This window comes from Pelophylax lessonae, assembly GCF_965119305.1.
Source record: "Pelophylax lessonae genome assembly, chromosome: 5".
Taxonomy (NCBI): Eukaryota; Metazoa; Chordata; class Amphibia; order Anura; family Ranidae; genus Pelophylax; species Pelophylax lessonae.
The window spans coordinates 84776231-84803641 of record NC_138772.1 but is presented as its reverse complement, the minus strand read 5'-3'; the positions used below and the strand labels follow the sequence as shown (position 1 = coordinate 84803641).

Genomic DNA, 27411 nt, shown 5'->3' with positions numbered 1-27411 from the left:
TCCAAGGCAAAGTGGAGTATCTCCCTAAAGTTAGACCTGCTTTGCAGGTTTATACCTATGTGTGGACTATATGCATCTGTTGCTCTCGTGTATCTTGGTGTGTCTTCCTCCAACAGTCTGTTTTGTAACATTGGCGGTGCTTCATTTTCAATGCCTTCCAAGCGCCTCGCAATTCTTTCCTTCCTGTAAAAGAAAACAATGTTCTGGATTCCTGAAAACTCTCCAATGACACACATAGGACGAGTCAAGGCAGAGCTTACCTCTTCATTTCTGTGAAGACTTTTCTGCTGGGTTCAAACAATTTTCTTAACTCGGACACTAAAGTAACAGAGAAGCATTGTGAACTGCAGTAACTCAACTGCATAAACATACATCTGTGCAATACAAAGTTATTAAATGACAAATAAAGAATCCCTCTAGCTTAGGTGGACACATAAAAAACTGAACACATTGTTCAGGGAAGTAGTGTGTGTGTAAATTCATTTGCATCTGTCTTTTAATGGGGTTTGTTTTAATATGCATGTCACTTTCTGTACAGTAAAACCACTGTCAATAGACAGAAAGTGAGGGAAGATCTCCCTTACAAAGCCCCAGACAGCTGTAACCAAATAGAGGCTCAAATCCTTCCCAACTCTATTCAAAACCAAAAATAGATTTTTAGATTGAAATACAATCTAACTGCAAACATTAAAATTTTACTAAATAGACAAGACTGAATTAGTTGTTTGTCATTATTGCTGTACTGGTCTCTAGTAGCAAAGAAGAGGTCACTGGTCTCTCTAGGGCATAGGCGACCAGTGTCCGCAGTGATGCCATCGGCATGTTGCTGATCTCTGCTGAATGGACAGGCTATGTTCCCAGGGACATGCCTGATCGCTAGCAAACTTATAGGCTGTGTTCTTGGTGATATGCCTGATTTCTAGTGAATTGATAGGCTCTGGTCTCATTGATGTGTCTTATCCCCAGTGACTTGACTGATCATATGTAACAAATGGCCAGGGTTCTCAGTGCCGTTTCTGGTCTCTAGTGAATAGATAGGCTATGGTCTCAGTGCTATGTCTGGTCTCCAATAAATGGATAGACACTGGTCTCAGTGATGTGTCTGGTCTCCAGTAAATGGATAGGCATTGTTTTCAATGTTGCAGCTGATCTGTAGGGAAGGGATAGGCTGGGTTCTCAATTCAGTGATTTGTAGCAAATGCATAGGGTGCATTTTCAGTAGCTTAGGTAATCTATAGCGATTGTATTGGCTGCATTATATAGTAGTAGTTTATTGCATCAACTGGACTTGTTCTGTAATCTTAAAGACATTTTGTAGCTTGTCAAAACCACCTCCTCAGTTCTAATAAATGTCAGGAAAATGCCGCAGCATTTATATCCAGAACAGGTAGTATAGACACCTTGATCCAATTACCATGGAAAGGCAGATGTTCTTGCCTGTGCATAGGATGGGAGGAAAAACTGTGGAATCACCCTATTCTAGTTATATAATCCTTATCCTTGGTGTCAGGAAGGCTTTATAAATGTTAATCTTTCAATTTACACAGCAGGTGGTGTGAACTGTCAAAACTCTAGGGTAGAGGTGTTAAAAAGGCTCATGTGGAAAACTGGTGGTACCAAAGGCCCCCACCTCTGTTCAATGGTTGTTTCAGCTTTATCTAGATGACCTCTTTCACAACTCTTATGAACTAGTCGTCCTCTGTCCATAATGTGCACCTCAAAGTCTTCAAAAGTATGTTGCTTGACTTAAAGTGATAATCTTTTTTTTTGTTTAAAAATAAACATATTACTTACCTGCTCTGTGCACTAGTTTGGCACAACCAGCCCAGATCCTCCTCTTTTCGAGTCATTTTTAGGCTCTCCTGGCCCCCTTTTCTGCGGAGTGCCCCCACAGCAAGCAGCTTGCTATGGAGGCACCAGAGTCGAGGCTGTGGGAGCCAATGGCACCCGCTGCTGTCTCAGACAATGAGAAAAAGTTCCCAGACAGCCGAGGCTCTTGTGCAACATTGCTCGATCAAGTTGGGGCTCAGGTAAGTATTTGGGGGTCTGAGGGGGCTGCTGCAAAGAGGTGTTTTTTTTTACCTTCATGCATAGAATGCATTAAGATTAAAAAAAAACCTCTGCCTTCAGAACAACATTAAGGCGTAGGAAAACTGCACCATGACCAGTAAAATTTACCGTCCTTTGCTGGGGCATTCGTTTGTTGAAAGATGGCTTGGACAAGCTGCAATTGTCTTCAACATTACACAACAAGTTCAGTTGAAAGTGACCGAATACAATAAGATATATTTTGCCCTGGATAAATGAGAAACTTCAAAAACATAGGCTGCATTCTTAGTGACGTGGCTGATGTGTAGCGAATGTATAGGCCATGTTCCCAATGCCATGGTCGATCAATAATGACTGGACAAGACTGTTCTCATTAAAATGGCTGGTCAGTAGTGAATAGGCTGAATTCTACATATTGTAGCTGTACTCTTGTGAATGGATGAATGACGATTAGCAATTACTACAGAAACAGCAATATGGCAGCAATAAACCAGGGAAACGTGGTGGTATTTAACATTTCATGTGGGCGTTTTTTGCAGCTGCATTTAGGAGCATCAGACGTTTTTTTTGCAGCCTAAAAATGCCCCTCCATATTATCTTATGACCATATGCACACAGACATTTTTGCAGTTGTAAGTGACATAAGCGTTTTCAAGCTGAAAAAAAAAAAAAAAAAACCCAGGGCCAGTGCGTTCTGAGGACCAGGGTCAGAGCTGTAAAAACGTCTGATGCTGCTAAGGGCTGCTTAACGCCGCTTATACAGCGTTAAGCCATGTTATACGATTTTTTTTTTTTTTTTTTATGTGAAAATCAATGGTTCTCTATAGGAGCCCATTGATTTGAATAAAAGTCGCATCCAAGTTGGATCAGGATGATCAAACTTGTGGTGCGACTTGCGCTCTGAGGATCATGCCAAAATGGGAAGAAAAAAAAAAAAAAAAAAACAGTGTGGGGGTCCCCCACCCCAGGCTCCAAACCCCGGCCCTTCGGGTCTGTCATGGATTTTGAGGGGAGCCCCCCCTCCCCCCCCAAAGTCCATACCAGGCCCTTATCCGAGCATGCAGCCCGGCAGGTCAGGAAAGGGGAGGGGACGAGCGAGCGGCCCCAACCCCTCCTGGACCATACCAGGCCACACGCCCTCAAAATGGGGGGGGGGGGTGCTTTAGCAGGGGGAGCTCTGCACCCCCCCACCCCAAAGCACCTTATCCCCATGTTGACGAGGAGAAGGGCCTCTTCCCGACAACCCTGGGCGGTGGTTGTGGGGGTCTGCGGGCAGGAGGCTTATCAGAATCTGGACGCCCCTGTAACAAAGGGGCCCCCAAGATCCCAGATCCCCTCCCTATGTGAATGAGTATGGGGTACATTGTACCCCTACCCATTCACCCCAAAAAAGGCAGTGTAGTGTAAATGATGAGACGGTTTTAAGAAGTCCTTTATTAAAAATCTTCTCCCTCCGGTCTTCCTCTGATGTCTCCAGTGATTATGAAGGTTCCGCTCTTTGCGGCTTCTTACATAGCCATGGGGGCGTATCCACCCTGTAATGTCAACCGGAGACCCCTGCCCCCTTATGTCGCCACGCATCGTCAGATGACGACATAAGGGGCGGGGTCTCCAGGTGATGTCACTGGGTGGCCACGCCCCCATAGCTAAAAAAGAAGCTGCAAAGAGCAGAGCCGGTATAATCACTGGAGACATTGAAGGAGGAGGACCGGAGGGAGAGGATATTTTAAAAAGGACTTCTCAAAACAGTCTCTTGTCATTATTTACACTACACTGCCTTTTTTGGGGTGAATGGGTAGGGGTACAATGTACTCCATACTCATTCACATAGGGAGGGGTCCGGGATCTGGGGGTCCCCCTTGTTACAGGGGGCATCCAGATTCTGATAAGCCCCCTTCCCGCAGACCCCCACAACCACCGCCCAGGGTTGTCGGGAAGAGGCCCTTGTCCTCATCAACATGGGGACAAGGTGCTTTTGGGTGGGGGGGGGTGCAGAGCCCCCTCTGCTCCAAAGCACCCACCCCATGTTGAGGGCGTGTGGCCTGGTACAGTCCAGGAGGGGGTGGGGCTGCTCGGTCGTCCCCTCCCCTTTCCTGACCTGCCTCGCTGCATGCTCGGATAAGGGTCTGGTATGGATTTTTGGGGGGACCCCACACCGTTTTTGCGGTGTGGGGCTCCCCACAAAATCACTACCAGACCCGAAGGGCCAGGTTTGGAACCTGGGGGGACCCCAGCACCATTTTTGTTCCCATTATGGCGTGGAGTTCCCCCTCAAGATACTCAGAGCGCAAGTCGCACCACACCGATTTGGATGCGACTTCCATTAAAATCAATGGGCAGAAAGCTGTATAAAAAACAGCTCATAGACCACTGAATTTGAATGGAGGCAGAAAAACGCTGCTACAAGCCAACAAGGCTAAATTAACGCCAATGGAAAAAGCTACTAAAAGCACGTTTTTACAGCTGCTTTTTCCTGGCATTCACAGTGGCTCTGCAGCTCGTTTTTCTAACGCCCTGTATGCATGAGGCCTTACAGTCTGCGATTGATACTGGTAAAACTGGATTTTTGACTTACCGTAAAATCCTTTTCTCTTAAGCTTATTGACAGACGCAGGACTGATATCTTGATATCCGTAGGGTTATACTGCCCCCTACAGGAGTAGGACACTAGGCAGGAAAAAAGTTCTGGCCACACCCATGGGCAGTCCCAGGGGGTATAGCCTCTCTCTCCCTGCATAGGATGTCAGTTATGTAACAAAGCAGTGTCAGAGACTCATACCAACCCAACTCAAAATAGAGGGGCGGGTACTGCGTCTGTCAATGAGCTTAAGAGAAAAGGATTTTACGGTAAGTCAAAAATCCAGTTTTCTCTGTCGCTCATTGACAGACGCAGGACTGATATCTTGATATCCGTAGGGACGTCCCAAAGCAGTGCCATAAATGAGGGGTGGGATAATAGAAATAAAATCCAATCCAGAAGGCCAAAACAGAGCCAACCAGAATAACAGAGGACTCATTGAACCAAGCAGATGAGACCCACCTGAAAAAACAAAACCCCTGAGGTAGACCAAAGGTCCCCTCAAACAGCGGCCTGCAAAACCTTGCGGCCAAAAGAGGCATCCGCCGATGCCAGCACATCAACCTTTTGTAAAGGTATGAACCGACAACCAGGTAGCCGCCTTGCAAACCTGAAGCACCGACGCCTGATGGCGGAAGGCCCAGGAAGCACTAAGAGCCCGAGTAGAGTGCGCCTTAACAGGGAACGGAGGAACCCGACCCTTAATAGAATAAGCCTGCACCACTGTCTGTCTGATCCATCTGGAGATAGTCGTGGCAGACACAGGCAACCCCTTTCTAGGGCCATCCGTGATCACAAAAAGTGAATCAGCCTTACGAAAAGAATCAGTAGTAGCCAAGTACACCCTGATCGCCCGAACCACATCCAAGGAGTGTCACGCAAACTCCCGAGGATGACTGGGCTTAGGACACAGGGAAGGTAACACAATATCCTCATTCAAGTGAAAGTCGGAAACCACCTTAGGAAGGAAGGGTGGATTCGGACGAAGAACCACCTTATCCTTATGAACCACCAGATAGGGGGAACGACAGGACAACGCGGCCAGTTCCGACACTCTGCGTGCAGAAGTTATAGCCACCAAAAAGGCCACCTTCTGGTATAAGGTAAGCAAGGGAATCTCCTAATATTTTCAAAGGGAGGTTTCTGGAGAACCGACAACACCAAATTAAGATCCCAGGGCGGCAAGGGCGCGCGCACCGGAGGAACCAGGTGCCGCATCCCCTGGATGAAGTTCCGCACCAAAGAATGAGTAGCCAGTGGCCTCTGGAAAAAGATCGCCAATGGTGAAACCTGACCTTTGATAGTGCTCAAGGCCAGCTTCTGCTCAACCCCCCGTTGCAGGAAGGCCAATATCCGAGCCACCGAGTAAGAACGTGGAGGAACCCCGAGGGACTCACACCATGCGATATAAGACTTCCATGTGCGATGATAGATCTTTCTGGAAGTCGCTTTCCTCGCTTTAATCAGAGTAGGAATAACTGAAACAGACAAACCCCTGTCCTTCAGCACCTGGCTCTCAACAGCCAAGCCGTCAAAGCCAGCGATCGAAAAGCAGGATGGAAGATCGGTCCCTGAGACAGCAGATCCTCCCTGAGAGGAAGTCGCCAAGGAGCGTCCGCGACCAGCCTGACCAAGTCGGCGTACCAGGCTCAACGAGGCCAGTCCGGAGCCACAAGGATGACTGGAATTCCCTCCGCCTCTATCCTGCGAAGAAGTTTCGGCAGCAACTTGAGAGGAGGAAAGGCATACAGCAGCTGATACTGCCCCCATGGAGCAACCAGTGTGTCTGCGGCGTCCGCCCTTGGATCGCGGGAGTGGGGTGCAAACCTCTGCACCTTCCTGTTGAGCCGAGATGCCAACAGATCCATGTCTGGGGTGCCCCAATGAAGGCACAACTGGTGAAACACCTCTGGATGAGGAGACTATTCCCCTTGATCCAAGGTCTGACGGCTGAGAAAGTCCGCCTGCCAATTTTCCATGCCCGGAATGTGAACTGCGGAAAGAGCCGGAACAAACCGTTCCGCCCAATGAAGAATGCCGGCCACTTCTACGGCCGCTAGAACACTCTTGGTGTCCCCCTGGTGATGGACATAAGCCACGGCCGTGGCATTGTCCGACTGAAGAGCCGACGGTAGCCCCGAAGATGCTCGATCCAGTGAACCAGGCAAAACCTGATCGCTCTCAGTTCCAACACATTTATCGGCCACCTGGATTCTTCCAGGGACCAGAGCCCCTGAGCAGCCAGAGACTCCCTGGTCCGCTCGCTCAGCCGGATCCGATTGTCCAGGGAATCGGGAATCCGGTTCCATTTGAGAAGAATCTCCTTTTGGAGAGTCCGCGTATGAAACTGAGCCTGCGGAGACTCCATACCAAGGAGGAGGTTGTCCAGGTAGCCCAGGACCGATATGCCCCACAGCCGCAACAGCACTAGAACTAGGGCCAAAACCTTTGTGAAAACCCGGGGAGCAGAAGCGAGACCAAAGGGTAACGCCCACAAACTGATAATGGTCCTCTCCCACAGCAAAGCGCAGAAACCGCTGGTGTCCTGCGTAAATGGGAACATGAAGATAGGCATCCTTGATGTATATGGACGCCAGAAAATCCCCCTGATGCAGGGAGGCCACCACTGTGCGAATGGACTCCCCTCCTTGTTGCATCAAGTCCTGCACTGCCCCCAACAGAGCCGTTAGGCGATTCGGGGACAATCGCATATTGGAAGGGAAGAACCGCACCGGTGGAAGCGATCGAAACTCGATCTTGTATCCCAACCGCATGACCTTGTGAACCCATTTGTCTTGAATCCTGGAGAGCCACGAGTCCGGGAACCGGTGAAGACACCCCCCCCCCACCCCTGATATGGGTGGGGGCGCACCTTCAGGCTGAAGCGGTCTTATCCTCAGGTCTGGAAGGACCGTATTTTTGCTTACCAGACCAGGGTCGCCTTGTCGCCCGCCCCGGAAGAGCGGAAAAACTTCTTGTGAGCTGAAAAGGAAGGTACCCGTCTGCGACGAGGTTCCTTACCCTTATTAGCCTGTGGTAGAACGGTGAGATCCTTGATAATCTCATCCAAGGTAGCACCAAACAGGCGATCCCCCTGAAAAGGGAGATCAGTCAAGGCTTTTTTGGAAGCCTGATCCTCCGACCAGCACTTCAACCATAGCATGCGCCGGAGGACCACCGTCGAGATCGACACACGCCCCACCAGTGGAGCAGCATCTAGTGCGGCGTCACAAACAAACTGTAGCCCCTGCACCATTTGCTCCAGCAACTCCGCCACGGCAGGGGGGAAGACTTCTCCCCTCCAGATCATGGCGTAACAGCTTGGCCCATTCCGTCAACGTCTCTGAAACCAGAGCAATGGTAGGAAACCAGCGGATCCACCGAAGGTGGCACCGTCCATTCTTTAAAGAGGGACTCTTAAAACGGGTGGCGCCTAGCAATCCATTTTGGGCATCCCTGGGGGTCGCGAGATAGCAGCCCCCGAGGAGGAACCCGCAGCAGCAGCGACTGGCTCAGGATCAGAATCTGAGGCATCAGACAAGACAGGGGTAGGCGGGAGTCGCTTTTTAGCCCCCCGTCCCTGACAGGCCACCTCCACTCGGGACACAAATGCCTCGAGGACCGCCGAAGCGCATCAATGGTGAGCGGAGAATCAGAGGGCCCTGCGGCCACCTCAAGGGGATCAGGTGGTGACACATGTGCAGCAGGGTCCATGGTAACACCAGGGGAACCCGTCAGCAAAGTATGACAAAATTGAAAAGTAAAAAAAAAAATATTTTTTTTTTTTTTAGAAATGTCACCCAGCGCTACAGCGCCCCTCAATGAGACAGCGTGCCTCGAGACCCCCGCAGAGAGAGAGAGACCCCCAAAAGGCTCACCACACGATGCACCAGAGTCCAACAGGACTGCTCTCAGCGCTGTCTACATGACAAGGAAATCCTGTGGAGCAATCTTCCCGGGTCTAGGGAGGGGCTCTGCCCCCTCACACGCCTTCAGTAACTCCCACAGCTGCCCAGCTCTGCAAACAAAACAAGCTGGGTGTACCAAGATGGCCGCCCCCATGAGCCACTCCAAACAAATGGCAGCCCCGCGCGCTGCGGTGGGAAGGGGGGTCCCCACATCTACTAACAGACGATCGATCGGCAGGTAGGCCCTGGGAAGCCAGGGAGGAAGCCCCCCGCACAACAGCCGTCCGCACTCGGGACCCCCCCACCCCCTTAGCGGCTTGCATGAACGGCTAGCCACCACACACACACACACACACACACACACACAAACACCCCCCGTAGGGGGGAAGGGAGGGGGGAGAGGGACACCACAGGGGGAGGGTGCACAGGGGAACAGAGGGGAACCCAGATTAGTGTGGGTCCGACCGTCCCAGGGAGGGGCCCGGGTCCACCCCAGAGTCAGCCATGAGGAGCAGGGGGGAAACATTTACTCACCATACTGGAACAGAGCGGGCGCCACGCCAGACAAAACCCCTCGCCGCCCAGTGGGGGGGGGGGGGTGTCGGCCAAAGGAGACGCTGCGACTCGGCCGTCAACCGGTCATATGCGACTCAGCGGGACGTTTAACCCACGGGCCAGTCCTCGTCCAGCGGGACTATGTCGCGGCCGACCCAGCGCGGAGATAGGGCCTGCATGCGCTCGTAGGCCGGCTAGGGTGACCACTGGATCTCAACATCCAGCCCGTCGCCCAGATCCGGCATAATTGCTTGAAGATCTCACAGGAACAACTGGAGAAAAAAGCTAACTAAAAAAAATGCATCTAAAAAAGCTTGCGAGGACCAGAGATCCCAGCAAGGAACTTAGGTCCTTACTCCTGACTAGGCAGAAAAAAACTGACATCCTATGCAGGGAGAGAGGATGGATATACCCCCTGGGACTGCCCATGGCTGTGGCCAGAACCTTTTTCCTGCCTAGTGTCCTACTCCTGTAGGGGGCAGTATAACCCTACGGATATCAAGATATCAGTCCTGCGTCTGTCAATGAGCGACAGAGAAAAGTATATGAGACAAGAAACATTGTATACCTTTCTTCAGTTTTGTTGGATATCTCATAACACTGCAAGATCGTATTCAGAGTATAAAATAAAATAAAAAAAAAACAATGCGCTACCACGTGAGAGGCAATCACTCAAAATAAGAACTGTGTATAACAAACTGGATAAAGCAGCCAATCCTTAGTGTCACCACATGAAAACAGAATGAAAGGCTGTGGAATGACGCTATACCAACAACAGTAAAATACAATAGTGAAACCATATTAAAATGATAAAATAAATCTAAAATTTCAACGCATAAGATCATGCATCTACAAATTATATTATGATGAAGAAAGTGCATGTGAAAACAACCAAATCAACAAGTGTTAACACATCTATCTCCTGTGAGATACTCAAAAAACGTGTCCAAGATAACACTGCAATGGTGAGGATTGATTCAAAAATAATGTGATCCAAACAGTGATAAAGTGTGTCCTTTTCCCCACAACCGACGCATTGAGTCACAATCACGAGACTTTCTCAAAACTCACGTGATTGTGACAACGTGTTGGGAGGAGCCGGGTGACATCACTTCCGGTCTACGACCGAAACTGGAAGTCCGGATTTTTTTAGCTGCCATCTTTCTGGGAACCCTTGTTTTGGTTCCTTAGGCTACATCTGTTGTCTCCTACTTAACTGTGACTATTATTTACAATAAAGCCTTGTTTTACTTACTGCACTTTGGAGATCCTCATTTTATTTTATATGAGCTGCGTTTGACTATTATGGAGTGATCCTCTTCAGCCAACTTTGAACCCCATAAAAAATGCAATACCATTACTCTGAAGGTGAGAGGTCATTGCACTCAATGTTGGATATCGGTGGGAAAAGGACACGATCACTGTTTGGATCACATTATTGAATCAACCAACAAGCTTTTCGTTTTTTCACTCCTCACCATTGCACAGTGTTATCTTGGACACATTTTTGATGTTTTTTGAGCATTAAACCGGAGATATATATATATATATATATATATATATATATATATATATATATATATATATTTATATATATATATTACACACACACACACACCTTTTGGGACTATAGATATATATTTATCTCTAGCTTTACTGGGTAACGTGTTAACACATGTTAATTTGGTTGTTTGCACATGCACTTTTTTCATCATGGTATCATTTGTAGATGCATGATCTTATGCGTTGATGCTTGAGATTTAAATTATGTCATTTTAACATTGTTTCACCATTTCACTATTGTATTATTTTACTATTATTGATATAGCGCCACTTCATTCCTTTCAATATAGTATTCCGCACACCAAAAAGTTTACTTTAGGTGGTCAGGTCTGCCAGGAGATGTGAAACCTGATGATAAATATACGTCACATCATTAATTTGGCACAGCTGATCAGACTTTTATAAAGCCTCCAGGAAGTAAACTATCCATAACTGCTGGGATCGGAGTCGTTTCCCAGTTTCCATATCTCAGAGTTTCCATGACATGTGTCACTACTAAAATATTAACCTGCTGCCTCAGCACTGGGCGCCAACTGCAACACGTTCACAATAATACAAGTGCTCCCCAGCCAGCCATAAGACTTTAGAAGAGCTGTAGTTTTATGAAATGTAACTGCGAGCTGGTAAATCATATAGGCGACACATCTGCTGTGCAGTCCAGATCGTGGCTTGCCCCTCCCTTAAGCTGCAGGACCCCAAGAATCATACACAATATATCACTTCTTACCTTTAGGAAGGACAGAAAGTATTTGAGCATCAATATCCTTGGAACGGTTCTCAAAATCACCCGGGGCTCCACTGGAATAGCTCTTCTGAAGGCTAAATTTAAAAAGAAAACGTATTTACTCAAAGCAATATAAGAAATACCCACTGCCCATTTCCGTAAAAAGGACCTCCATGTACAGTCCCAATGCTACAAGACTAGTATGCAACACAAGTGTCTGAGAATGGCCAAATTACACAGGTATTTTCCATTTATAGAGGAATTCCAATTTCTAGCTGGCTGTCTTGAAACAATACAAAACTTCCAAAAGATTACTACATATTAAGCAAAACAAGACTGGACACAAGAGGAAACTGTTCAACAGTTGTTACCATTACTCGCAGCCTCTTAGGAGCAAACATCAAAGAGCATTAAAGCCCATAAACAAAAATGCAATATAAAGCAGGTTAGCAATTCATTGAGTGGCTGCATTAGTATTTTTAGGTCCACTCTCCTCCCCCCCCCCCCCCCCTATTCTCACCTAATACTGCCAGTGTGTTATTTTTCAACTTCCTTTTACAGACCATGCTCTCTAGCAAAAGCAGTAGTTACAAGGTTGAGACAAATGCTGACAAAGGTGCTTACAATGTTCAGCTTTGATTCATTTATGGAAAGGGGAAAAAAAGAGTTTGCAGGAGTTCAGCTTTAATTTGTAAAGTCCATCCAAATTTGCAACGCGTCCAACAATATCCTCTCAGATTGACAATTATGCTGTACAAGGTTGGCAGTGTTGCTCATCCATCCAGAGGGGAGACACCCTATACAGGTAGTGTATCACTGGCCAGATCACCAGGTGAGAATGGAAAAAGCTTAAACACAAATGTAGCCACCATCACTATTACTGCTCCAGGTGAGTAGCCTCTAATGATCCCTTCAACTCCTCAAGTCAGATGCTAGCCCAGCTCGTGTTCTGCACAATGAAAAACCAGAAAGATTCGGACAGCTGCACTCCAACAATTCACTTTTTTTCTGTAAAAACATTATAACCAAATTAAAACCAAAATGACAGATGGAACAAGTTCAGTGGTGGACAAGCAGGTAGACGTGTTTTGTGCTGGAGTCACTGTTTAATCGTTACCCTATAACGGAGTGCAGCCGTCCGGATCTAGCCACCACATTCAAAGCCTGGTAAGCTGCAATGTAATAATTTATTATTTTAGGGTATAAAAATCTAGATAGATCATACCTGGATCGCGGCCACGCAGCAGCATGATGTCACAAGCTGCGTCCACCTGACAGACGATGACCGATTACTGTACCGGCCCACTGCCCGCACCATGTGACCTCTGTAACCAGTCACAAGAGGTCACGTGACAGTTGTAAACCATGGATGGCTTCCTTTCAAGCCATCCATTGTGTACAATTTTGTTGCAAGCTGTGATTGGTCAGTGAGCACATGGTACAGACTGGGCCAATCACAGCCCATCTGTGCCATGTGATCAGCTGTGGCCAATTACAGCTAATCACAACAAAAACTGAATGAAACGGTTCCCCAGAGTAGTACAACGTTATTATATTGCTCTGGTCAAAGTGTGTTAAAGAAAAAAAAAAAAAAAAAAGTAGTAAAAAAAATAAAAAATTATTATATTTATAAATTAAATTATATTGATTTTTCCCCTGATCACCGCCACACCAGTTATAGGATGACCCTGTACTGCACTGGTGACCGTACGTAAAAAAACATTTTACATTTCTTACTTTTCCAAAAAATTATGGACAAAAAACTCGCCATGCATCTTAATACCTTGGACTGTCTACATTCCAAAAAGGGGTCATTTAGGAGATATCTGTACTGTGCTGACAATTTTGGGCCTCAAAAAATGAGGCTGTCAGTACAGGATTGATCAATTTCAAGTATATACCATAGTTTGTGGACTGTCTAACTTTCCTACAGACTAAACAATACACATTGATTTGGGTTATTTTCCCCAAAGAAAGGTAGCAGAATACATTTTGGCCTAAACTCATTAAAAAAGATTTGCAAAAACTTAAATACATTTTTTTTTTTTTTTTTTATTCCTTTAGAAATAAAATAAAATACTTATTGGTGATTCAATACCACCAAAAGAATGCTCCATTTGTGTGAACAAAATGTTAAAAAATTTAGCATGGATACAGTGTCGTATGACCATGCAATTGTCAAAGTGCGACAGCACTAAAAGCTGAAAACTTGCCTGGGCAGGAAGGGGGTAAAAGTGCCCAGTATTAAAGTGGTTAACCCAGGGGGCTGAACAAAAAGCTGAGAGGTTGCCGTACTAAGCGATGTTAGCACAGCAATCTCCCCCCGCTGAGCTAATTTGTGCGGACGGGGTTGGGAGATCGGCATCTGTCGGATAGACTGCTGTACACCTGTGCCAAATGTCAGCCGGTTTCTGTTGAACTGGCTGATATTCAGCCGTGTGTACCAGTCTTAAGCCCTCTCTAGGCATAAACACCTCTAAAACTAATAAAGTAATCCACAGATAAGCAAGGTTATTTAACATAGTCATTAGTTGGGGAATTCTGCAAAACACTTAGGGACAGTAAGAGCACTGCATGAGCGGCACGCCACCTGCCATCATGCAGGAAAAATGTAAACACTGGATAGCGTAATCATTTACCAATAGAGAAAGCATGAGGAGCTGTACAGTGGATAATGCAGACATTGACATCAAGATTAGAAAAAAAATTTCAGGTTAAAGAGAACCCCCAAAGTATTACTTTCACTATAATGACACCAAATTGTTAAAGTCGATTACCATCTTCATATGACTTTTCTAGAAACAGAGAAAATTGCCCTGTTGGAAGTATCAATGTTGGACAACTCCCTATGCCTTATTGCATATTCTGTAATGTCTAAGCTGAAGACCTAAAGTATTGTAATACCCAGACACCCCAGAAGGCTCTGGATTAGAAAAATGGATCAGGTCTTTAAAAGATGAGGGTATGACCATTTATAGTACGCATAACTGGGGCTAGGCTTCACAGCCCACCCACTACAGTGTCTGCAGACAACTATAGGAGAGGGGGGGAGACAAGACCAGTCACTCTGCACAATGAGAGAAGGCAGCAGTGACCGGTCTTTATTACAGAAGTTCCTGAGCAGATGCAAAAAAGTTTCTCACTGGATTACTGGATCACTGGATTACTGTACAGATGTGGAAGAAATATACAAAAAACACAGATTCAAGTAAGAAAACACATGTCTCCAGTATTTAATTTATGCTTATCCCAAAGTTCAGTTTTAAAGCTTAAAAAACCCTACAGCTTTAGTCACCTTATGTACCTGTAATGAAAATAAGTCGCACATCATGCAGACCGCTGGAGCCTGGAGAAATCTTCTGGTGTTGATCTTCAGTCCACCCTCAGAAAAAAATAAAAAAGTCAGCAGCTACAAATATTGTGGCTGTTGACTTTAAATTAAAGGACACTTACCTGTCCAGGGATCCAGTACTTTGCCAGTCTTCAAGTCCCTGGCGCCTACATGTCTACTGAGGGAATCTGGCTGTGACTCCTTGCGGATTCACAGTCTGCTTCCCACTGAGCATCCGTGAGCCACACTGCTTTGTGAATGGTCCTGCAGCCTTCTGGCAGCTGTGATGTGTCCCAGAAGGCTGCCAAGTCCCAAGGAGGTAAAGGCGCCCTCAGAGGAGGAGCCAAATGACGCACCCCTTGAATAAAGGTGAGTATCAAAGAGTTTGACGCCTAGGGGCGCTGGAAAAGGATTGCCAGTGCAGACAACTGACCTTTAATCGTGGTCAGCGCAAGACGCTGGTCCACACCAGATTGCAGGAAGGCCAACACCCTCGCCACCGAAAAAGAGCGAGGATGGACACCCCTGGATTCACACCAGGCAAAATAAGCCTTCCAGGTACGGTAATAGATTTTACCAGACGAGGCCTTCCTAGCCTTGAGCAGGTAGGAATGACAGACGAGAGACCCTGATCTCTCAGGACCTGGCTTTCAACAGCCACGGCGTTAAAGCCAGCGACTGTAAAGCAGGATGGAAGATCGGCCCCTGAAAGAGTAGATCATCTCCTAACGGGAGCCGCCATGGAGGTTCGACAACCAGTTGCATGATGTCCGCATACCAAGACCGGCGCGGCCAGTCCGGGGCCACCAGAATCACCAACTTCGGTTCCGAGACCAACCTGTGAAGGAACCTGGACAACAACTGAAGCGGGTGGGGGGGGTGGGTGGGGTTAAGGCATAAATCAGACGATACTGATTCCAAGGTACCACCAGCTCATCCGAGGCATCTGCCAGAGAATCGCGCGTTCTTGCCACGAACCTTCCCACCTTGTTGTTTAGCCGGGACACGAACAGATCCACATCCGGGGATCCCCATCGCGCACACATCATCTGAAACACCTCCGGGTTTAGGGACCATTCCCCCTGGTCCAGGGTCTGGCGGCTCAGGTAATCGGCCTGCCAATTCTCCACACCTGTAATTTGAACTGCCGAAATCGCCAGGACCTGCGTCTCGGCCCAAGACAGAATTTTGGTCACTTCCTGGGCCGCCCAGGCACTCCTGGTGCCCCCTTGGTGATTGATGTAAGCCACCGCAGTGGCGTTGTCCGTCTGCACCCGTACAGGGCGGCCCCGAAGATGATCCGACCAACGGAGCAAGCACAGTCTGATCGCTTGTAGTTCCAAGATGTTTATTGGCAGGGAGGATTCCTCCTCCGGCCAAGTGCCCTGGGCAGACAGCGTGCCCAGAACTCCACCCCAGCCCGACAGGCTGGCGTCCGTGGTGACCACCGTCCACAACAATGGCTGGAAGGATTTCCCCTCCGTCAGAGCCGGAGACTGGAGCCACCACAGAAGATCCTCTCTGGTTTGGTGGCTCAAAGAGATCCTCCTTTCCAAGGAATGAGGATGCCTGTCCCACCTGGCCAGAATCTCCGCTTGCAGAGATCGTGTGTGGAACTGTGCAAACGGTATCGTCTCGAAGGCCGACACCATCAATCCCAGGGACCGCATGCAGGTCCTGAGCGATGAGGATTCGTTGTCCCTGAGGGACCTAACCTCGTTCTGTAGAGTCAGGAGCTTGTCATCCGGCAGAAAGACTTTTGCTTGGATGGAATCCAGGACCATCCCCAAGTAAGGGCGGCAAACAGAAGGGGACAAAGTCGACTTCTGAACGTTAATGGTCCACCCGAAATCCTGGACCGTCTGAACCGTAGTTGACAGATCGCGTAACAGACACTGGCTGGCATTCGATCTTAACAGGAGATCGTCCAGATATCCCAAGATCGCAATTCCCTGTGCCTGTAACAGGGCCAGAACAGGAGCCAACACTTTGGTAAACACCCTTGGAGCCGAAGTGAGACCGAAAGGTAACGCCACAAACTGATAGTGTTCCTCCGCGATTACGAATCGGAGGTATCTCTGATGACCCTCGAATATGGGGATGTGTAGATACGCATCCTTAAGATTGATGGAAGCCAGGAAATCTCCCGGGCTCAGGGAGGTCACCACCGAGGGATTCCATGCAGAGTTTTTGAACCCGCACAAAGCTGTTCTGAGCTTTCAAGTCCAGAATCAGACGTACCTTGCCCTCCTTTCTGGGCACAGTGAACAGATTTGAGTAAAACCCCCGAAATCTGTCTCGATGCGGCACCGGGACAATTACCCCCTGGGCGAGGAGATCCTGAACCGCCCGATGAAGATCTTGTAAACGATCTGGGGTCAAACGAAGATTTGAGGGAAAGAATCTGTCCGCTGGACGCAAAAGGAATTCGATCTTGTAACCTGATCGAATGATTTCCTGAACCCACCTTTCCGGAATCCGGAGCAGCCAAGGTTCGAGAAAACCACGCAGAGGTCCCCCCCACCCCGGCTTTTGACTTGCCCGCCCAAGGCTTCTTCTGGCCACCATGGCCTTTTGAAAGATTTGCCCTTGTCCTGTGCCTTGAAGGCACGAAAAGGACCCCTGATTTGGTTTAAAGGAAGGGCCCTGCTTACCTCGGAAAAACTTACCCTTGGGATTCTGGGGCAGCAGAGTGCTCTTGCCCCCAGTGACCCCTTTAACCAATTCGTCCAGGGAGTCCCCAAAAAGGCGATTCCCCGCATAAGGGATGTCAGACACCGTCTTTCTGGAAGTCTGGTCAGCTGACCAGCTCTTCAGCCATACCAAACGACGGGTAAGCATCGCGACAGCAGACAGTCGTGCGGCCAAAGGGGCCTCATCCAAGGCCACGTCACACAGAACAGCCTAAATAATCTGGTCCACCATCTCCAAAGTAGCAGGAGGGGCGGAATCAGCCACAAGGGTGCGTCTGAGCACCTTGGCCCAATCTACCACAGCCTGAGACACCATGACGGAGGCGAAAATAGGTTTCATCAAGGAACCCACCACCATATAGGAGTGGCGAGCAAGAGATTCCATCCGCCTATCCGTAGGGTCCCTAAACACCGGAGAATCCTCCGCGGGCATAAGAGTGGCCTTGTTCAACCTGTACACCGTGTGATCCACTTTAGGGGCCACGGACCAGCGCGAATCCGTAGGAGACTCAAATGGATGACGGAGCTGAAACCGTTTTGGTACCACAAAATTGTGCTTCAAATTGCGCCATTGTTCATTCACAGTTTCGTGAAACTCAGCGGGACAAGGAAACACCTGTGCCGCCTTCTGGGTTCTACGGGTCCCAAAAGAAGACCGCTTACCCGGCGGGTCGGGCTCATCCTCTAAATGTAGTGTATCCTTAACAGCAGTAATAAGCGCAGACATAGCAGCGCGTTCTCTGGCCGTCCCGGGGGGGGGGGGGAATCATCCCCCTCCTCCTCCGCCTCCCCTTCCGACAGAGGACTGGGACCCAGGGGGGTACACTGTCCATGGCAACCATATCAGATTCTGAATCAGAGGAGTGAGAAAGCCTAGGCCTTTTTCTAGAAGCCCGTTCAGACATCAACAGATCCCCTTTGGACGCTAAAGTCGCAAGTGCAGCAGTAATCGGATGATTCAGGCGTACCTGAATCTTCCAAAGCTGGGGGGAATTTGCTGTCCTGGGACTCCATAAATACTTTTTCGGAGCTGGCCCTTTAAATCCCGATAGCGGTGAAACCCACCGCAATGCACAGCAATAAGGACTAGACTGAGGTACCCCACAGGAAGGAATAAAACTGGTAGCAAAGGAATATCCCCCGAAAAACAGCAGAAAAAGACCCCCAGAAGTGTAGCTATGCTTGCTGAACGATCTGGCTGCATGAAGAGAGGAAGTGATGTCACACTGCTAGAGGATGAATAGAATTCGGGCTAAGGAAAAATGGTTGCCTATAGAACTCCATGGGAGGCCCAGGGAAAATGGCCACCGAACACATGTATAAAAACACCTCGCCACACCAAAGATGGCGCCCGAAAGGGAGCGATACACTACATAGAAAATGGCTGCTGAAGTGCCCTTACTGAAACCAGAGCAGCTGCCCATACCCAAAATGGCGGCCCTGCGGTTTTACACCGCAGCGGCCCTCACATGCCTGCCTGCACCCCACAAAAAACACACAACAGTGCCGGAGGGGACAGGGACCCCCACAAACCCCCACAGAGCGTCCTGGACGCAATAGTGCCCCCACAGGGACCGGGAGGGAATGCGAGCCCCAGACACACAGACATGAGGGGAGAACACAGACTCTCAGCAGACTGTCATCCACAGAACAGAGGCCCCACACAGAATGTACTCATCGATCCATGATGGCGTGGGTGCCACTCTGCGACGGGAAGCCTCCCACCCCAGGTGGTGGGGGTGCCGTCAGCCAAACAGGTTTTTAGCAACGCACAGAAACCGCAGTTGAGGCATCCTAGCGAGGTGGCCACCTCGCGGGCTTTTGTCCCTGAGGACAGGGACAGGTTGTTTGCGAGGCCAGGGCGTACGCATAGCCTGCTAAACGCTTGATGGCGGGCTGGGATTTCGTAAGGCTCTAGTACAACCAGTCCGACTCCCAGCTCCGCAAACGCTGTAGTCTTCCAAAGATCCGACTAGGCGTAGTACAAATAAAAAGCTAGTAGTGCAAAGAAAAACACTTGGCATAAAATAAAGTAATAAAACAGAAGAAAGGCTGAGACTGTAGCCCCAGCACAGGGAAGCCTATCTTACTCCTAACTAGGCAGAAGACAAACTGAGTTGGGAATGCTGATAGCAGGGGGGTATTGGATCAGTGGGACAGCCCCTATAGGTGTGTCTATGCAAATTATTTTGTATTTTAACAAGTCTTATGCCTAGCTTGCTCCTATGGATAAGAGGTCGATACCCATTGGCGGTGACTATGTGAGGGGCGGCAACTGTCAGAGGACGTAAGAGAAACAGGGGTTTATGGGTATAAGGTTTACACATAATCCCATGTTTTTCTCACACAGTTAAGAGGGAGAATCTGCTGCTGCTGAAAAGGTACTTTTATAATCAAGCAAATTAATATATTATGCTATACACCCTGAGCCCTTTATTGTTTACTGGCTTATTACTGAATATTACTGTTATATTTCTGGCTTCAGAAAATAAAGAGACATGTTCTATTTTTTCTACAATCTTTATTCACATTTTCTAGTAATACGGTTTACAGCATCAACAAAGAGGGTGACTGAAAAACATCTTAAAAAAGGGACAGCGTTTGTAAATATTTTTGTAAAAGGAGTATAACTAGTAGAACTGCAATCGCCTACATAATCTGAATCAAATTCGTAATTTGTGAACATGTAACCTGTGTGCATCTGGTTCTGATACTAGCCAGTGCCTCACCAGCCACTGACCTCACCTCACGTACCCGCCAACAGCTGCAAAACTTAGGTCAGCTTTAAAGAAAGATTAATTAGCATACAGCACCCTGCATCAATGGACCTAACCAGTTTGATATTATGGTTTACTTTTGTTCCAATTAATGCTTAGCTTTGAGACCCAAAATAACTGTCTGCTGCAGTTTACCTGCTTACAAGTTTCCTTCATGCCCCCTCCCTACCCACACCAGCCTATAACTGGATAGTGAATGGAGAAGCAGTACACTAATGAACTCTATCAGCATGCTCCAACCCCTGCAGCACAACTGAATGGCTCCTGAACACACTCTCCCCTCAGTGAGTAACTTTTTTGGACCTTCTCACTCTCCCCATGAGAGCATGCTTGACTCTTGTCTGTACCCCAGCTCATTTCTTCTTTCATCACCTTACCCTAACTTTTTCTCCATCTCCCTACTTTTCCCTCCTTCCCCTTTCACCCCTTATCTACTGGCATCTTAGTTTACCCCTTATGCCCTTTAATTGGTTCCTTGTTTACATATTTTTTCTGTCTGTATATAATTTGCTGGCAGTGCCTTTTAGTTGCATTTCGGTTCAAGAGCTCTCGGAAAGTCAGTATAAAGAGCCTTGAAAAAGGATTCATACCCCCTGAAATTTTCCAAATTTTGTCATGTTAAAACCAAAAAACGTATATTTATTTTATTGGGATTTTATGTGATAGACCAACACAAAGTGGCACAGAATTGTGAAGTGAAAGGAAAATGATAAATGCTTTTCAAAATGTTTTACAAATAATTATCTGAAAAGTATGGCGTGCATTTGTATTCAGCCCCCCTGGGTCAATACTTTGTTGAACCACATTTCGCTGCAATTACAGCTGTAAGACTTTTTTGGGTATGTCTCCATCAGCTTTGCACATATAGAGAATGACATTTTTGCCCAATCTTCGCAAAATAGCTCAAGCTCTGTCAGATTGCTGTTCGGACGCTCTCGATAACAATTTTCAAGTCTTGCCACAGATTCTCAATTGGATTTAGGTCTGGACTTCGACTGGGCCATTCTAACACATGAATATGCTTTGATCTAAACCATTCCAGATTAGCTCTGGCTGTATGTATAGGGTCGTTGGCCTCCTGGAAGGTGAACTTCTGCCCCAGTCTCAAGTCTTTTGCAGATGAACAGGTTTTGTTCAAAGATTGCACTGCATTTGGCTCCATCCGTCTTCCCACCAACTCTGACCAGCTTCCCTGTCCCTGCAGAAGAAAAGCATCCCCACAACTTACTGCTGCCATCACCATGTTTTATGGAGGGGATGATGTGTTCAGCCTGATGTGCAGTGGTAGTTTTCCACCACACAGTGTTTTGCTTTTACGCCAAAAAGTTCAATTTTGGTCTCATCTGACCAGAGCACCTTCTTCCACATGTTTGCTGTGGCCCCCACATGGCTTCTCGCAAACAGGACTTCTTATGGCTTTCTTTCAACAATGGCTTTCTTCTTGTCACTCTTCCATAAAGGCCAGATTTGTGGAGTGCACAATAGGTGGGAGAGTCTGTCCACAGGAAAACTGAGTTACCATGGGTCTCTTGGCGGCTTCTCTGATTAATGCGCTCCTTGCCCGGCCTGTCAGTTTAGGTGGACGGCCACATCTTGGTAGGTTTGCAGTTGTGCCATACTCTTTCCCATTTTCAGATGGATAGAACAGTGCTCCATAAGATGTTCAAAGCTTGGGATATTTTTTTTTATAACCTAACCCTGCTTTAAACTTCTCCATATCTTTATCCCTGACCTGTCTAATGTGTGTTCTTTGGCCTTCATGATACGGTTTGTTCACTAAGGTTCTCCAACAAACCTCTAAGGGCTTCACAGAACTGTATTTATACTGAGATTAACATACACAGGAGGACTTTATTTACTAATTAGGTGACTTCTGAAGGCAATTAGTTCCACTAGATTTTAGTAAGGAGTATCAGAGTAAAGGGGCCTGAATACAAATGCACAACACACTTTTAAGATATTTATAAAAAAAATTGAAAACCATTTATCATTTTCCTTCCACTTCAATTAGGTGCCACTTTGCATTGGTCTATCACAAAATACATTTACCGTTTTGGTTGAAACATGACAAAAAATGTGAAAAATTTCAAGGGTATGAATACTTTTTCAAGGCATTTTACCTCCACGTCTGCTTCAATCTGCTTTTTTTTTTTTCTATACTTCTGGGTTACTTGTAAAAGTTTCCACAATTTTGACCACAATGTTCTTAATGTGCCACTGTTGACAATCTCGTTTTTGTCTTCATACGACTCCTTACTGGCTAGGTTGATTTTTCTCATACTGCATGTATGACATTGCATTCTCTTATACCAATATCCAGTACTCTGTATTTACTGGTATTTTGTCTGTCTGTTTTGTGCATTATAATTGCTTAAAAGATGTATTTTTTTTTTTTTTTTAAGAATAGTTATCTAAGTGGATGCGGGATCGGTTCGAAGCTGCATCTGTTCCCCCCCGAAGCCACTAACACAGCAGATCGACCGAACACCAAACGCTGGGTACTCACAGCTCACTGAGCAGAGAGTTGGTTACTGTCAGAAAAAACTGCACTCCTGTGATCCACAGAAGAGGAGCCAAGCAAGCATTGGCTATATTTCTTCTTTGAAGAAAGGATTTACAAAAAGAAAAAAAAAAAAAAAAAAAAAAAACAGACTGGTTCCTTGTGTCACTTCACCCTTTCCAAGTCTAAGCTCTTAAGTATAGCTGTATTATTGACTATAGAGCTGCATAAATCTGTCTTTAGTTCTTCCTGGAGTTCGGCTTTAAGCTGTGTAGAAACTAAGGACGAGCATGTCCTGTCAAACCATGCTGAAAGGCTTTTCCGCAATAAGGCCAGATTTTTTGGAAGACTTTCAAGGAAAGTTAATGGAACCCCCCCAGCCAGCGGCCCAGAAATCTCAAGCTTGCAGAAAATAAAAAGGAAAGTCTCCAGGTCCCCTTATACAGCAGCTAAAGGGAAATCTCAGTCTCCTGGCATGCAGCAAGCTCAGAATCTTGCAAAGATAAGTTATTTAAGACCAATGCGAGGTGGAGGAATGTGCGTTGGAAGAGCATGAAACCCGATCAAATGCCCTTTTGCTCAGAAAAGGAAATGGCTTTGGCTTGCCCTCTCGGTGCTCCCAGGATAATGTGACCACACACATTTCGCATGGGCTTCGATTTGCTTGCTCATCAAATGAAGGGCGGATGCTCAAAAAGCACTCTGAATAAACATGAAAAACCACAACACACAGTAAAAACACCATTTGTCATAATGTCATGTAACTCATTACAAGATAAAACCATTTAGGAGAAAATTAATGGGAATATCCCCAGCAACACTGCTGCAATCTATAGTTAATGCCTGCAAAAGATCAGAAAACACATGGTGGAATATTTTCACCTTCTAAACTCATATAGTAAAAACACAGAATATGCATGTAGCACCCTCCTAAGTAGGTGCTAGTGAGCGAGTATAGTTTTTGGCTCTGTCTGCTTATCAGAAGAGCAGCAGGCAAATTTATATTGCTTTCTGCCTACCAGAGAGCAGGATCTGTGAGTTAGGTCTGCTCATGGTGCTCAGTATGTGATTCATCTGGTCTAGGGGAGTCCTTCACACTGGTCCAATAGGGAGGCATATTGGAAAGTGGAGGAAATCTGACCAATGGGTACACAAACTTTGATACAGCCCAGTGATTGGCACAGACTGATTGTCTCGGTGCATTCTGGGGTGTAGTATAAAAGCCAGGAGCACATGTGGTGCAGGGTCTTTGGCTGGGGAGCAGAGTCCCAGAGGGAGGGTGGAGGCTGCCTTCTTCTCTGTAGCAGTGGCACGTGGTCACAGGCAGTCAGCCTGGGGAGCGGGAAGGAAGGAGCTGAACCCAGAGGTCCATGAGAGCTGACTGGAGGAGTAGAGACACTGGAGACCCTCGAAAAACTATCGTGAGTACAGGGGATCTTGTCTAGGGGCCCAACCTGAGGGGGGCCACCCCGGTGTAGGCTAGTCAGAGGATGGGTGTGAGCAGGTGGAGTGAAAGGGGGTACTAGGTGTGTATCCCGAAGATAATTCCTCCTAACAAGTAATCCTAAATTCATCTAAATGGCAAGGTGAATCAGCAGCCTGGCTGCTTTTTCAGACAGTAGTCATCTACTGTGAATAGTTCAAAGATGGAGTATCCCACTTTTCCCTATCTCCCATACCTAATTTAAATAAAACCACAAAACCAACTACATCCCCTAGACTGTTCATTGACTGAGCTAGAGAGTAAACAGTTTAATTGTGCATGCTGCAGTTGCTAATGGTAACCCAGGGGGATCCCAATGTGTACAATCCAGCAGTCCTCAAGAGGGAAGTGCTACATGCAACTGTGAGTAAAGCGCAACAACACATAGCAATCAGATTTTGGGTGACTGCCACCAGCAAACAGATGATTGTCATTGCAGTTGCTTAGCACATCCTATTGGTCTAATTTTGGGAAGTTATGAAAACCGTAGCAAACAAAAACATAACTCTTGCCTGCAGTAACCTATTAATGTTGTACTTTGTTAATTAGCCTGACAAAGGAAAATCTGGCATCTACCTGAATGTGGTGACTGATTTATTGACACCGGTTGGGAAAAGAGAAGCGGATGCAATCTGGCAAAGTTTTAAAGCAAGCCTATCATAGGAAATCTAGGTAAAAGTAATCAAAGGGTGGAGCACTAGACCACTTTTCCCAGGTAAAAGGAGTTTTAATGTTTCCTTGGTTTTTCAGTAATTTTCTTTGGTCACCTCACCAGGGCATCATAGAGAGGCTTGTTTATCAAGCATGGCTTAAAAGTTTATGGAAGAAAGCGCAAGAACAAAAGCAGAACTTTTGATCTATAGCCGAAAAATGCTGATAGCAAGGTCGTCCTTGAACAACACAGTAGGTACTATCTGGGGATGAGAGGCGCAATCTTTTTTCTATTCTTTATTTAGAAGGTATTTTTTTCATTACAAAACAGGAAGATGGGAACAAATGGAACACTGCATAACCAATGAGGTTTTACATAGGTAAAAACTACATTAGCAGTGTGGTGATCAGTCCAGGCTATAGAAGCATCCTTAAGAGCTAAAAAGAAAAAACCTTTTCTAGAACGGACGAAAAAAAATCCTGAGCTCCAGGGGTACAATAGTAGGGCTGTGGGTGCAACAGTGGAGATCCAGAGGCCCTTACCAAAGGAAGTTAACATGTTACAGCCCATGTAGCGTTTGTAGCATCATGCCCAATACCCCAATAACCCACCAAACGTCATGCAATAGTCATAACTAGTGTAATGGTGTGGGCAGAAAGAAAAACCAAAAGAATATGTAAACCCATCATTTCATATTCCTGATATGTGGCTGCTAAACTATGTACTCGTATGAAAAAGTATCATGCTCCTCTAAGTCCCTCTACTTTCCAATTGAAAAACTGACCACACTAGGCATATGAGCACAGCATGATCAGTTCTCTAGCTGTGCCGAGAACTCAGCCTGCTCTCCTCCAATGTTTAGACTGGTGCGGATAATTTTTGCAAGGTGAGGGTTTGCATATACTTTTAAGATAAGGGTCTAAGTTAAGGTGTTTAATAAGACACAAGTGTATAATATTTATAGAATAAATGGGATCAGTAAGGGAGCCTAGAGGTTAGGAAAGGGGGGGAGGGGTGATTAGGGTAGTGAGGAAAAAGGGAAGGTGCTCTTAGTGGGGAGTGTGTGGGTTGGGCAGGGGCAAGGAATGCCTAGCGGTCACAGTGGTATTGTTGCTGAGGGGGGCCTGCAGTCCCATACATTCCATCCATCTCACTACTTTAAATTTGACCAGTTTAGACTATTAACCGTTGATTTCTATAGTACTGGTATGCAGGAACATGCTGCTTGACCAGGTGGTGTAATATCCATTTTTTGTGGGCAGCCATCAGAATAGAGTTAGGATGTAAAAGGAAAAACTTCAAGCATTTTTGGAATTGCCCAGTCTGAATTTTTGAGAAATGTCATGGACTCGTGTACAGAATTGATCAAGGGAGGGGCAGGATCACAACACATGATGAATCTCTCTCTACCCATGTCCACATCTCCAGAAGGTGTTCAGTACTGTGGAATGCGGCATGACTGGTATGGGATGCCAATGAGTAACTATTTTATACTCAGATTCCTAGTATCTGTTGCGTATGGAGGATCCAAAGGACATTGTGAGAATCTTTGTACCAGCTTCTGGCGACAGGCTGACCCCCAAATCTTGGTCCCAATGGTCCAAAAAGTATAGTGACGATTTAGATGGCTCCATAAGGATCCATTTGTATGTCAGAGCGGGAGTGATTTATCATACCCTCGACCTGACATTCCTGTTTAAATGGTGTCAGTTGTATTCTTGACAGAGAGGGAATGATCCTTAGGGATATATTAAATTAAAAACTACATTCGAAAAAAATGAAAACCTGCTTCAGGCACTGGTAACTGCAGTCCCCATGAGCCCTGAAATGCACTGGATGTCTTACTGTTTGCACCTTTTGAATAAAATTCTAGGCTTCACACATATCCACACACATTCCTCCACAAAATTTTAATATAAGAAATATGGGAAGCTGCTGAACTCCTAAAAATACTAGTTCCCTGCCTATCAACATTTTTGAAATCACTGATACAGAACAAATATGCAGATCAAGAATTAGGATTTTCCTCTGACCTAATTTGCAGGATGCTTAAAGTACTGAAAGTGGGAATTTTAGTGAGAAAATCAAGTCCTGTTCGATCACTTCGGTCTAGCCCATTTTGTTGGCACAGCTATGTAAAACATTACAAGTAAGGGTCTATACTGTTTTAAACCCAGTAATACACTGTTTCACCCTGCTCTGCACATGCTCAAGTTGCTCTCCATTGTTAGGCACTGCCGAATTTGTAGAGGCCGATCTGCTGACAGCCTTAAAGCGGAATTAAACCCTCCTATCCTTTAAAGCCAAGGACGCTGCTCCTGTTTGATCTGCAACTGCCATGGTGCTGCACATGATCAGTTACGACACCAGCCATTTGAGGGTTTGACAATTTGGTTGAGGACAAGCAAATGTGACAGTTAGCTTTTCCAGCATTCTGGGAATGCTGTTTTTTTAAACAATTAGAATCGATCAGTTTAGCTCCACTTTAGTGCTGTTCAGGGGATCTGGGTTTTAGCAAAATAGCAGCTTCCAGCAAGAAGAAACCGTAACAATGCTGGGGGCCATTTACAGCACACACCAATTTTGGTAGCAAAAATA

The 27411-nt window shown here is 46.5% G+C and overlaps 1 protein-coding gene across 1 annotated transcript in view; it reads right to left on the bottom strand.

The window, feature by feature from the left end:
• Positions 1-27411, bottom strand: part of SVIL (supervillin) — a 314402-nt gene that overhangs the window by 248598 nt on the left and 38393 nt on the right. Inside the window, exons 3-5 of the mRNA XM_082259451.1 lie at positions 11381-11472; positions 261-318; positions 56-183 (exon numbers count right to left, since the gene is read on the bottom strand). Coding sequence (XP_082115577.1) covers positions 56-183; positions 261-318; positions 11381-11472 — 278 coding nt within the window. The remainder of the gene's footprint in view (positions 1-55; positions 184-260; positions 319-11380; positions 11473-27411) is intronic.